The sequence below is a fragment of the Nesoenas mayeri genome, assembly GCF_963082525.1.
Source record: "Nesoenas mayeri genome assembly, chromosome: 1".
Lineage (NCBI taxonomy): Eukaryota > Metazoa > Chordata > Aves > Columbiformes > Columbidae > Nesoenas > Nesoenas mayeri.
The window spans coordinates 199555657-199569071 of NC_137541.1; the positions used below are offsets into that span (position 1 = coordinate 199555657).

Sequence of the window (13415 nt, forward strand, 5' to 3'; positions counted from 1 at the left end):
TATTCATCCGCAATGGTGTGTCTTTACTGATAATGTCTAATAAAGGTACTATATTTTCAGGTTTAGGTATTATATACATCTGCACTTTGTGACATTATTTATCATGTATCCACTCTGTTATCACAATATCCTTCTGTAGCTCTTGACAGTTAGGTTTAATTTTAACTGTCCTTAATAATTTCATATTAACAAGCTTTTCTAACTCTGCGTTCATTTCCTTTCCAGATATTTCACATGTTGAATGGTGAAGTCCCAGAAAGGTATTCTGTGGCTTAACAGACAATCTCCCAGTTCTCCAAGCTGATCAGATACCCCTCCAACAGGTGGATTTTTTAATCTGTTGCTAATTCAAAGCGGGGCTGTCCTTCAACGCCTCTGAGAATTTCATTTCCTTGACAGCCTTTGATGAGTGACCCTGTCAAGAGCTATTTGAAATGAAAGTACACAGTGTTACCTTGACCATTCCTATTCATATTCTCTCAGACTCTTCAGAAAAGTTGTGTACAGATTGAGGCATTACTTCCCTCTTTAAAAGCTGCATTCATGATCTACGACAGTATGGTAAAATTGCTGTATGTGGTACAGCTGTGATAAATACAATCCTACTAATTGTACTTTTCTATGTATTTTCTATCAAAACATTTGACACAGAAGTCAGACCTACTGATCTGTAGTTCCTCAGATGTTTCTAGGAGTCACTTTTTTACAAAAAAAACCCTTTTTCTACCTGCAGTCCTTCTGGTGAAGGAAAATGGTATATCTTGCTTCTTTCCATATAGGAGTTTGGCCTTGGGAATTTGTGAGCATTTGTAGTGTCACTTATTTCTTCTAAAATGTCTTCTATTGAAGTGTCAATTACAAGACTGCAGTCCTGGTAGGGGAAGCTTTCTAAGTTCCCTTGTAGTGAACACTACTGAAAATAGTTCATTTAGGTTTTATGAAGCAGCCTTATACTTCTGAAATCTTCCTTCTAAATGTCTGCCATATGTTGACATATGTGTCATACTTGCTGACAGGGTTTGTGATTCAATGAATTAAAAAAGGGTTTTTTGGTTTTGTGTAAGACACTATTCCTGAAAATCATTGTGTTCAAATGTCATATACTGTTCCACATTTGGCTTTTTTAGACCTATAAAAAATGAAACCCAAAATAGGATTAAATTCTTCTTGCATTTAAAGTAATACAGTACTTATGATCACATCTGAGGGACAGTATTATCTTTCAGATGGTATGTTTTTAACTTACATTAACTCCCTTTAGTAGGTGCAGCCTGTACAAGTATTGAATGTTCTTTGTCATGTCATCATTTTGTATTCCTAATGAAACACTGATCTACTAATGCTTTGTACCACGTCCTGTTCTTTTGGGTTATTGTTACACTAGCAAGCAAAGTGCCTGCAGCAACTGGCAAAAAAAATGTAGAAAAATTGCTGAGCAATTGTTTGGTCTCCCTATGAAAATTAGGAAACAAAAGTCTATTATTGCACAAGGATATTTTTCATCCTTATTATTTATGATTTTTGAGACCAAGGAGGCCATTACAGTTGCATAGACATCAAGGGAATCATCAAGGCCATACCTTCCCACATCAAAATCTAATTGCTTTGCTGTGGCTGTTGTACCTCCAGACTCTTTATCATTCCCAGTTTCTGTTTTGGTCACTATGAGTTGGTAATGGTAAAACAATCACCATCTGCATTTTCATTAAGATTTTTGTGCATTTGTATCAGGTACTAAAAGGAACCTGAACTTTCAAGAAATATTGAGACCTTGAGTTATGTACACTAGAATCAATCTCTCTCGGACTTATATACATGACTTTCTTTCAGAGGTTTGGTTAAGGCTGTAAAAATTTCTCTCAAGTCATTTTTTATTTCCAGTTATCAAACATGAAATATAACAATAAATAAAACTGATCAGCACAGAATAAAAACATAATATACGATTTTCAAGCAGCTAACAAATCACGGAGCTCATGTGGTCTGAGTACTATAGAGGAATGGAGAGCAGTTTTCAGTGCTCCTGTGCTCTGCCTTACCATGAAAATACCTCCCTTGGACAATATTTTACCTTCCCAGAGATGAACCCAATGATTCAGTCTTCCTTAGGCCGATTAGTTAGTTTACTACACTCCCTACTTCACAAGCTGTGCTCTTCAGCTGTGTTCAGATTTGAGTATGAAAGTGCTGAATTTGTGATTAGGATGAAACTTCAAGATAAATCTGACTTACCAGAACTTGAAATTTTGTCTGGGAATAAAAAAGGGGTTAAAAGCCAAACTTTCCTATTCATTTAAGTAAATCTTACCTCTGGTCTTTATTCTGAAACAAGTCACCCCACCTTACATTTCCCAGTCTCTGAGTCTCTGCCCTTTCAGTGTGTATGAGAGGGAGACCTGTCCACATTTCTGCCCAGCCAGGGCTTTCCCTGGCTGAGTGAAGTTGAACTAGAGATGAAACACTAATAACCCTTATGTTATATACCTGACATTACTGAAAGAGATACTGATTCAAATGACTGAACATATCTGAGGATTAAGCACAGCCTGACCTTGTTAGAATTAATGGTTTGTTGGTCATATGGGCAAAAATAGAGCTCAATATTTACAGAAGAGATGATTTTCCTATTCCCTCATTCAGACATTTTTTTACAACAATGCAATTATCTCAGAGCGATTATTACATATTCTCCAGCTCAGGTAAGGAAAAATCTTCATTAAATCATGTTTAATTTTAATAAGTGGTTTCATTTAGCAAGTTGTTCCCTTGACTTGACTACAAATCTGTGACTTGTGGTCAAATCTCCACTACCCAAAGTGTCTATGAACTCTTAGCTACACTGTTGTCTGCATTTTAGTTTTCCATAAAAAAATAGAGATAACTGTGTTCACTGAATCACAATAATGTGATAAACACTGATTGTGATGTGCTTACATACCACAGGAATAAACGTAATAGAATTTCAAACATTTTCAGGTATTACTGTAGCTAAAACTGTTTATATCATCCCCTCTGGGCCATTTAATGGAAATGGAGAATGGAATAAAGTACCAAGAACAGTTTCTGATTTCAGTCTTTTCAGCTAAGCACAACTGAAAGAGCTACAGACAGAATATCAGTTGTTATCACTTTGAAAAGGACTGTTCTACCTCTCCATTTAACCTGTCACTCGCTGTGTAGTGTAGAAACATTGTGACTCTATGACTATAACCACACAATAACACTTTTTGCCTTAATGGAGAAAAAATCAGACTGCTGAGAAATCATGACACATCATCTTACTCCAGCTGTGTAGAGGCTAATGATTCTGTTCTGCTAGTCTTCCAGATATTAACTACCCTCTGGAATTTCCAAGAGCATGAGCTTCCATAATGGGTCCTTAAACCCTTTCAGCTAAAATGATTTGGGTTTGTTTTGAACTGTTTAAGTAATAGCTCTTTAACTTATTTCAGAAACTAATTTTGAATGGAAAAGGTTGTAGGGAATACTTGAATAAGTGGCTGATAAGTTTTTGAGACAGTACCTAGAAAAGAATATCAGATTCCTGGCTAAACATCATCAGAGTGCTAGGGATAAAATGAAAGCCAAAGTTTTCCTGTGTTCAGGAGAAAGATTAGGCACAGATTTATACTTGCCATTATTTTATTAGCAGAAGATGCAACCCCCATAGCTCAGTGATTTAAAGTATTCACCTGAGAGCTTTGGGTGAAGTCCTTGACCTTAATCACATGGTGCAGGAATGTTAATCCAGTTCTCTTAAAGCCTGAATAGTGCACTAATCACAAAAATACTGGGGATTTTTATTGGTTTGAATGTTCCTCTCAATTTCTGGGAAACCTCCTGAGTAGTGATGAACTTGGCCTGATGCATAAGTATTTTTTCCAGTAATTGCACAGATCAGAAATTGAGATTCCTACCACATTATAATTATGATCTGCTGTGTGAATGTATCCAAACCTGAGAAAATTTCGATGAAGGAACTATGGCAGGAATGTTCATGCATAATTTCTTCTGCTTGCAATAGTTTCTGATGCAAACTAAGGTTGTCTATCATGTGAGTCTTTTTCTGACAAACAAATATTTAGCATTTTCCCTGGAGACCTGCATCATTAAATGTCCCCAAGTAGTTATTTGGAAGAGAGATCTCTGAATACATACATTTACAATGACAGAAAATTCACAGCAAAAACCAAATTAATTCAAATATTATGATGATACCTACCATTGCATTCTGACTGCAGCAGAAATTGTCAATGCATTGGGAAAAATTTATTGACTCACTTGCCATTAATCTTATTCTAAATGGAAGGACTAGCACCTGCTAGTCAATGAGAGATTTTTGGATTTCAGTAAAGCCTTCAATACTGTCTCTCACAGTATCCTCCTGGGCAAGATGTCCAGCACACAGCTGGATAAACACACAGTGCAGTGGGTGAGTGACTGCCTGATGGGCCGGGCTCAAAGGGTTCTAGTAAGTGGGGTTATGTCGGGCTGGCAACCAGTCACTAGTGGGGTTCTGCAGGGATCCATGTTAGGGTCAGCATTCTTCAATGCCTTCATAAATGACTTGGACACAGGACTTGATGGAATACTAAGTAAGTTTGCCAATGACACAAATTGGGAGAAGCTGTTGACGCTCTCGAGAGCAAAGGTGTGCTGGTTTGACTTCATGCAATTAGAAACCTTTCTTTTTCATAGCCAGCACAGTCATTATTTGGACTTAGTTTGAGAACAAGAAGATAAGAACCTGGGACAGAGTTAATGTTTTTAATGGCTCTGGTCTGGGAGCCAAGGATGTTCTGAGCACTCTACCCACGGGTGTGTGTGGGGGAATAGATGGGGCAGAGCTTGACTGACACCAGACTGATGTATGATGTATCCAGATTGAGTATTCCATCCCATTAGCATCATGCTTTGTATATAAGGAGAGCTGGGATCTTCCGCTCTCTCATGTTCTCTTTCCTTCATGCTTGGAGACCTGTTCAGGGGAGTTCTGTTCAGGACTTTAATTAGTTTGGCTTTTCTGCCTTTTTCCTCTCTTCTCTCTCTGGGATTGGCTGTTTGAACTAGTTGCTGCTTCCTGGGACTGGCTGCTCAGTGTGAGTGTGAGAAATTGCAGTGATTATCTTTTATTTTATATTCTATTTCTATTTTATTATATATATGTATATATATTTACTAGTAGTGTATAGATATTTTGGTATTTTATTAAACTCTGTTTATCTCAATCCAAATTTCTCCCCTCTGCTTTTATTCCCTCCCCTATGTAGGGGGTGGGGGAGGAGTGAGCAAGAAGCTATTGTGGTTGTGCTGCTAACTCAGGTTAAACCATGACAAGAGGGATCTGGACAAATTTGAGAACTGGTCAATCACCAACCACATGAAGTTTAACAAGGTCAAGCGCAGGATTTTGCACTTGTGACGTGGCAACCCTGTCTGTACAAACAGACTGGGGGACAAGATACTGGAGAGCAGTTCCACACAGAGGGATCTGGGGTTTCTGGTCCACGGCAAGTTGAACATGAGCCAACAGTGTTCCTGGCAGGCAAGAGGGCCAACCTTCCCAGCATTGCCAGCCGGGCGAGGGAGGTGATTGTCCCACTCTGCTCTGCACTGGTGTGGCCTCACCTGGAGCGCTGTGTGCAGTTCTGGGATAAAAAGGATATAAAGCTACTAGAGAGTGTCCAGAAGAGGACTACAAAGTTGGTTAGGGGTTTGGAGGGGAAGCTGTATGAGGAGCAGCCGAAGTCACTGGGTTTCTTCAGCCTGGAGGAGACTGAGGAGGAGGGGCAGGTACTCACCTTTTCTCTCTTGTGACCTGTCATAGGACCCAAGGGAACAGCAGGAAATGTGCCAGGAGGGGGTTAGGTTGGACATAAGGAAAAGGTTCTTCACCCAGAGGGTGCTGGACACTGGAACAGGCTCCCCAGGGAGGTGTCACAGCCCCAAGCCTGACAGTGTTCAAGAAGAGACTGGACAACACCCTCAGACACATGGTGTGAACTGTGGGGTTGTCCTATGCAGGGACAGGAGTTGGACTCTATGATCCTTGTGGGTCCCTTCCAACTCAGGACATTCTATGATTCCATGCTATAAGTCTCTAAAAATTTCTGTGGGAATGGTTGTCTTATGATAGCTGTCCACAATATTTCTTCCACTTAGAGATCTCGTAGCCAAGTTTTGAGCTATAAATTTATCATTTTAGAAGCCCTAAAAACACTCATGTGAAATTGCATTCTGCAATGCACTGAACACTAAAGTACTAACAATATTTTCATATGTTACTCAGAGAGCAAACTCTTCTGTAGTTTACAGCTAGGGGATAAGATGTTAATGTATTTCTAGGTATGGAAGTATAAATGTAGAATGTGGTTGCATGCAACTAAAGCAAATTGTTTAACTAAAGTTAAAACAAAGCTTTCCTCTTCCAATTTAATATCCATCTTCATATTATAGTTCATTTTACTAGTCCAGCAGCTACTCGCTGAACTCTCTCTGGAAAGCTCTTTCTAAAAATAGGTTTCCTATCTTAACATATTTAAAAAAAAAAAAAAAAAGTTATTTATAACCAATAAATGACATACAAACATGAGAGCTTTCTCTCTCTCTTAAACAGCAAATACAAGTAAAAGCACTTCAATTATAAGTGGTTGTATCATGACTGAAGCAAGCTGGGGCCAAACCCTAAGGATACAAAAACAGTGAGGTAAGCTCAGAATAAGCAATGAGCAGAGCAGTGGTATTTTCTCTAATTCTTTAAACAAGGACCCAAAATTTCTAGTCTACAGTTTGGGCTGCAGAGATCTCTGTCTACCTGGATTTGAAAACATCAAACAGTAACTATGACCAAGATTACTGACCTTCTGTGTAGATGAGTCTTTAGTGAGTCATAATTAAGCCTTCAATTAATAAAATTTTTCACATATATGTAATTTAGCATCTAAGCTCTTCTGTTAAACCCAGAACATCTGGCACTGGATGGAACAAAACTTCATCCTTTGGGCATTCAAAGATGAATGAGGCCATCTGAATGGCTTGTGTACAACATTCCGGTATGAAGATTTGTATATCTATAGTTGTATGGATAAATGATAACCTGAACTATGACTAAATTGCTATGTATATAGGTAATTTTTCTGAGCAGCCATACTCATAATCAGGACTCCACTACACCAGACAACATGCCATCTTGCTTAAAAGCCCTAAGAATATGAGTCAACATAGAGCCAAAAGAACTATTGTTTTTTGTTGTTGCATTTTGCTTTTACAGAGGTGGAGATTGTGCTGAAATTGGCCCAAGAAATCTATGGCAGATTTCTTTTATGCATCACCGGGCAATGTTTATTGTTCCTCTTTTCCAATTACCTGCTGTTCATCCAGGTCAGGCTCACAAAAGTTATTCAGAAACCTGAAAAATATTATTTAATCTAAATGATTAGGAGGAGGATCTAATTTTCATGGGGTTTCTAATTATCTTCCTAATGGCATGTTCACAGTTCTCAAATAACCTCATTTCTCCTATATTAAATGACATAATTATTTGTACTTCAAATATGACCTTAATCTCCATTTTTCTTGCAACCTGCACTGTTCTTTTACAGAACGAAAACAAATATCCCCTTTCCAGCTAGGTACTAACAGTGTGAAAATTGTTGCAGTGTCCAGAGAGGAATTTTTCATTTGGTTCTGATCAATTAGGACACAAAGTAGTGTTGCTCTAATATTTATTGTTATCTAATTAACTGGAAAGATCTTCCTAAATGAGAAATGGTTTTTTTCAGTTGAGACTCCTGGTACAACCATGCAAATATAAGTACCTATTATTTCCTCAATAAGAAAGATCAAACTAACAGTAACATTTCTCCTCCATTAACAACAGCTATTGAAATACCCATTGTTTTAGACCCGATAGCAACAAATCATTCTTGTTATAAACTTACTGCAGTCCTAACCCAAAGCAAAATTCCTGCTGTTCATAATCAAATTATTTCAGTATATTGACAAGAACACCAAACTGACAAGTCATTCTTATTTGAACATTTTATGAATACATATGTAGCTCATGATTGCAAAGCAAGCAGTCACTTGTGACTTTGTATCTCAGATCCTGAGACAGTGAGATACGTGACATTTTGTATGACCATTCTCAACAATCTGAAACCATGCACAACAGTATAGGTTATTTTCATTATCAATTTGTACAAATTTTAATTTAGTCACAATTAATTAAAATACAACGGACACACTTCTGTCCAAAATCTTAATAGCTACAGTTCAATGCAATGTCATTCCTAATCCTGAGCTGGTTTTATAGGAACATTTTTTCCCCATTTCATTTATTTTATGCTTTGTATACTCTGTATATGGATCAATTAACACTTTCCTTTGTGTAGCAGTTTCATAAGTCATCAGGAGGAGAAACAAAACAAGAAAACATGAGTACAGAAGATGTGCAAGATGATACATGTCTAGAATCTTAAATTACTTTAGCTAATTTAAAAAAGCAATGACTTCATTTCCAGCAGATAGTGTTTTTATCAACTAGTGGGAAAACTCAGAAATTAAAACTCCTTGAATAGGATTATCTCAACAGAGCTCAAGTAAACTAAACTCAAAGCAAACTGTTTCACAGTGTAAGAGTTCTTGTTCTACATTGAACAGTGGAACCTAATTTTTTCCAAACCTTTCCCAGTTTCTCCTCTTGAGACAATCCCCTGGGTTCAACCTTTTTATACAATCAAAAGACCATCTCAGGATTTCTCTACACTTTTTTTGTAGGCTAAATCTTTTATAAATAGTGTCTTTGAACTTTTGCATGCTGTTTTCAAAATCATAGAACTCAGCAGCATAGTTTAAAGATGTAATGCAAGTAGTAATGCAAGTAGGAAAAAAAAATCTGTGCATTTCTGGAAGGGGAAAACTGTCACATCATAAACATTAAGGTTAATCTTTAAGCAAATCTTTCTAATGTCAATTATCAGTCAGTAGTCAGTTAACAACTATCAGTATTGTTCAGGGATGGAAATAGTCTATGTCTGTGAAACTGTTGATTTTACTTTATTTCAATGTATTATTTATTAACTTATTGTCCTATACTGGCCCTTTTTATTGCTTAATTTCCACCATTGGGGAAATTATTATGACTTCTACCAAACTTTTCTTAATGTTTGGAAAGAAGTCTTTAGATAACTCTGTGATGTTCAAACAACATGTCCCAGAGTTCAACCTGAATAAGCACATGCAGAACACATTCCATCATGGAAAAACATAACTTAACATCCTTAATACCTTGATAACTATAAATTCTATCATTATGTGAGACTATTAACCACATTGAATTAATCAATAGAATCAACAGAATTAGGATAGACAAGATTCCATTCACAGAAATATGATGACATGGAAAAAACCTGGAAGGTCAAGGTCATCCAGTTACATGAGAATATATCTGGTCAGATACACTGATCTCTATTGAGATGTAAACTAATTTGCTCTAATGGAACACAGCAGAAAGTATTCTCCGATGTCTGAAATTGTAAAGGTTCTCCTTTTTTTTTCTGGTAATTTCACTATCACAAAGCCACTAGGCAGTAACTACACAGAGACAAAATGAAGAGTTATTTAATTCTCTCCTGTACAGTAATAATGTTAAAGTTAACATCTTCTCAAGATAAATAAAAAGATTAAAAAAGGAAGAGAAACTGGGATGAAAATATGTGAACTTGAAATAACTGTCTTCTGCTATCAAGCATCATGTTTTATACTCCCTAGGTTTCTATTTCCTAAATTTGAAGAAGCTTTCTGTTGTTTTTATTAGTCAAGATAATTTACTGCTCCAAATCAGCATCCAAGCCTGCAAAGATCTGTTTTAACAACCTTGTTTATTATTTGCAAACAATTATTAAATAACTCCTCAAAGTTTCTAATGCATTATAAAGGCAGTTAATAAAATGATGCATTTTCTTTTCTGCTAAAATTTTTCTCTCCTCGGATGGAATTTTAGAGTGTTTTTATAACTCAGCTTGAAGTAAAATTGAATTGTATGAAATGACTGATTGTCAAGGACATCTGAATAAATGAGCTATTCATTTTATTCAGAATCCATTGAAGGATTTCTTGATGTTTTTATTTAATTTGCTTCATAGCCAGGACCTAAGTTACCCTTTGGGACACATCACAAAAGAAATAAAAGATTAATGAAAGCCCAGGAAGTTTCTACATTCTTACGAAGTTTGACAGAAAGCCTTAATATTGTTCTGTTTCTTCCTCATAGATAAATAGAGACCAATGTTGTCATAGGAATGTTTTTCATCACAAACTGTCCAGTCCCTTTGGAACAGGTACTATTTATACATCAAAATCTGAGCACGATGATAAATATATCAAGTGGAATATTTTTGAGAATACAGACTATATAAATTGTTTTATTTATAAAGTGTCATTTGGAAAAGCTGTTTAAAATGACAAGCTCTTCCTACGGTTTCTGACAAATGTGCTGACTGAGAAGGATAACGTTATTTGTGATGCTAACCATTAGAACTCAGCTGTGTGGTGTTTAAACTTAAGCAAATATTTGAAATGTTGAAAATTATTAAATTCATTTTATAACCAAAAAGCTTACAAAACCATTTTCAAAATCATAGAACTCAGCAGCATAGTTTCAAGAAAATTTTCAGGTACATAGATGTTTTGTTTAATGCTATTCTTAATCTCACTTCCTTGTTAATGTCCATCCTCAGATGTTTCTTCCTCCACAAATAATTTTATTTCCCTCTAAGTCTAATGAGCATCTCTTTTAAGCAGCTATATTATCCCATGTTTCTGAGTATAATATACACATATTTTAAATTGGCATTTAACATTTGTCAGTGGATAACGCAATGTAGCCTAAAAAATTTCTATCAAAAAGGAAAAGTACAATATCATTAATGGAATATTTTAATAGTGATTGTAGATAGCTTTTAAAAGGCCCATATTGCTGCATTCTGTGGAGGAGGTACAACAAGGTATATGTCCTAAATAATAAATATGATTTAGCAACCAGAATTTTACTGAGTATTTTTTAAAGGTAGGTTCTTGGGGACTGCAAGGGTAGGTAAAAAGTCTGAGTCTCTTCATTGAGAAACTTGCTCAGTCATACAAGAAAGCAAACAATTTACTAAGATGTACTGAAGAATTCCATTACAACAAAGGGGCTTTTCAGAAATCCCAACAGATAAAAATTAAGGCATGGAAGCCTGGTAGAAATCCATGCATGTGAAAAAATGAATTGGAAAATTGTTGAATTGTTGAATTGTTCATCTATGTGCAAATGCCTCCCCAATACTCCAGCACAGTTCAGAAGGTTGGATTATCACAGTCGCATGACAGCCAGCCATGAAACACAAATTTGCTTGAGGCTGGTACATACTACCCACTTGACATTTGAGAAAATCTGCGCAGTTTTCCTTCACAGATTTTATTTCTAAGCTTAGTGATGTAGACCACCGCATTTATCTTTATTTACTCTCTCCATTTCTTATACTGTATTGTGTGCCTATGTACCATTAGTATGATATGGAAAATTAATTTGTTGAATTTCTGCACAAAGCTGGAACCCAGTAAGAGCATGAAGAAATGTCATAAAGAAACAATAGAGCAAGATATGAATAATAAACATCACAATAAAATTATTTTTTAGCCAGAGTTCAAACTGATTAAAAAACAGTCAATGTTTGGGGGTTTTTTATTTTCAAAGGTTGACATTGAAAAGATCAGGTCTGTTATGTTAATTCAGTAAAATTAAACACCTGAAACTGAATAATTAGCATAGGTATTAACCCAAAAAGAAAATAGGAAATGATACAGTAAAACACACAGGTTTTTGCTGCAGAGTCTGCAGACTGTGCAGACAGAAATGTCAACTTGTTATGATGAATAAACATTTAATTAATTCCATTCTAATCTGTGAGTACATTTTTTTAACTTACTCTGCTATTTGTGTTTAAGTCTGGCTTTTGTAGTGCTTATACAACACAGGACTAGTCTTAGTTCTAGAAAAAGCTATAAGCAAGACAAAAGCCTTGGATTCTTTTCATCTCTCATTCTCTCTCTCTGATTTATATAAAGTATGGATTCACTTATGCTGAATTGCTGAAATGCATTTCTGAAGAACTAGAAAGCATAATTAAATGTGGAACATCTTGGAAAAAAAGGAAAATACAGGCACTTATGGAATCATTACTTATTATTCTAAAAAATAACATTATTTTGACGGAAAACAAAACAAAAAGCAATATAATGCAATAAATATGAATCTTTTTGCTGCAAAAGAGCAAATAACACAGTTGCCTCTATAGGCAGGTGTTCCAACAGAATCAGAGTTACATATAATTTATACTGAAAGTGTCGTACTGCTCCATAAAAAATATTATTGGAAGCTGTTTTATTTTGAACTTTTGGGGAAAAATCCTAAGCCACTTTTTGACAATACAATTTAGCTACTTATTTACAGAAAAAAATACTACAGTTATATGTGTTGATGAAATTCAAAACTACCTGGGTAACTATCATTTTAATCAAATCTATTGTGCTCCTGGTGGTACTTAATCAGTGCATTCAATTGGAGCCTGGAAGTGTAACGGGTCTTTCGTAAAGCAACAGGTAAAGTTTTGAGCAATACATCTGCTCAGTTGCCTAACCATGTGTGCCTTGTGTCATCTGAGATGTGTGAATGTCCATCTCCTGGCATCCTGCTGCTGTTCTGCACATGCTGTGTGATATTTGCCAGGCCCCTGTGGATGTTTTGGATTCCTGAGGGTTTCTCAGTGTGGTAGTGGCCTCTTGCATTGAGGCAACTGAACTGCGCCCTAAAGAAACACATTACTGAGAAAGGAGATTTGCTTCTATCAGTGGCGGAGCACAAGAATAGCAAGAAGGAGTAACTACCCTAAATAAAATACATCAGGAGGTTTCAGATTGCACCTCAGTCTTCAGACATCTAAATATTCTCACAACTGTTAGATGTTTTAAATGATACTGTCTCCTTGAACACCTTTCCTTCCATGATTGCTGCAGTATCAATACGTTGAAAAACAATAAAATATGTTGAAAAACAATAAAATCATGGTTCTTAAATTAGCTAGAGTACTTTTGGCTTAGTGTTTCTGCTTCTATGTGGTACCCAGAAATAATTGTTTTCTTACCATCGTTTCGCAGTGTTAGAGGTGTAGGAGGACTCAAAACTCTGGCGTTTGTCACTGTGTTTTTCACTAGGCATATATAGCTGCCAACATCAGATGTTTGCACCTTGGAGATGTAGAGATTGCCTGTCTCCTGAGAGATGAAGCGTCTGCTGTCTTCTGCCACAAAAGATGGGAATTCATTAAATACCCAGCTATAGATGATCTCTGAAAGAAAACAGAAAAAATAAAAGA

At 36.2% G+C, this 13415-nt stretch overlaps 1 protein-coding gene across 2 annotated transcripts in view; it reads right to left on the reverse strand.

Moving 5' to 3' along the window:
• Nucleotides 1-13415, reverse strand: part of CNTN5 (contactin 5) — a gene marked incomplete at both ends in the record, with an annotated part of 369931 nt that overhangs the window by 153964 nt on the left and 202552 nt on the right. For both annotated transcript variants that reach the window (XM_080353816.1, XM_080353815.1), the window contains one exon: nt 13185-13388. In XM_080353816.1, the coding sequence (XP_080209942.1) occupies nt 13185-13388 (204 nt within the window). The remainder of the gene's footprint in view (nt 1-13184; nt 13389-13415) is intronic.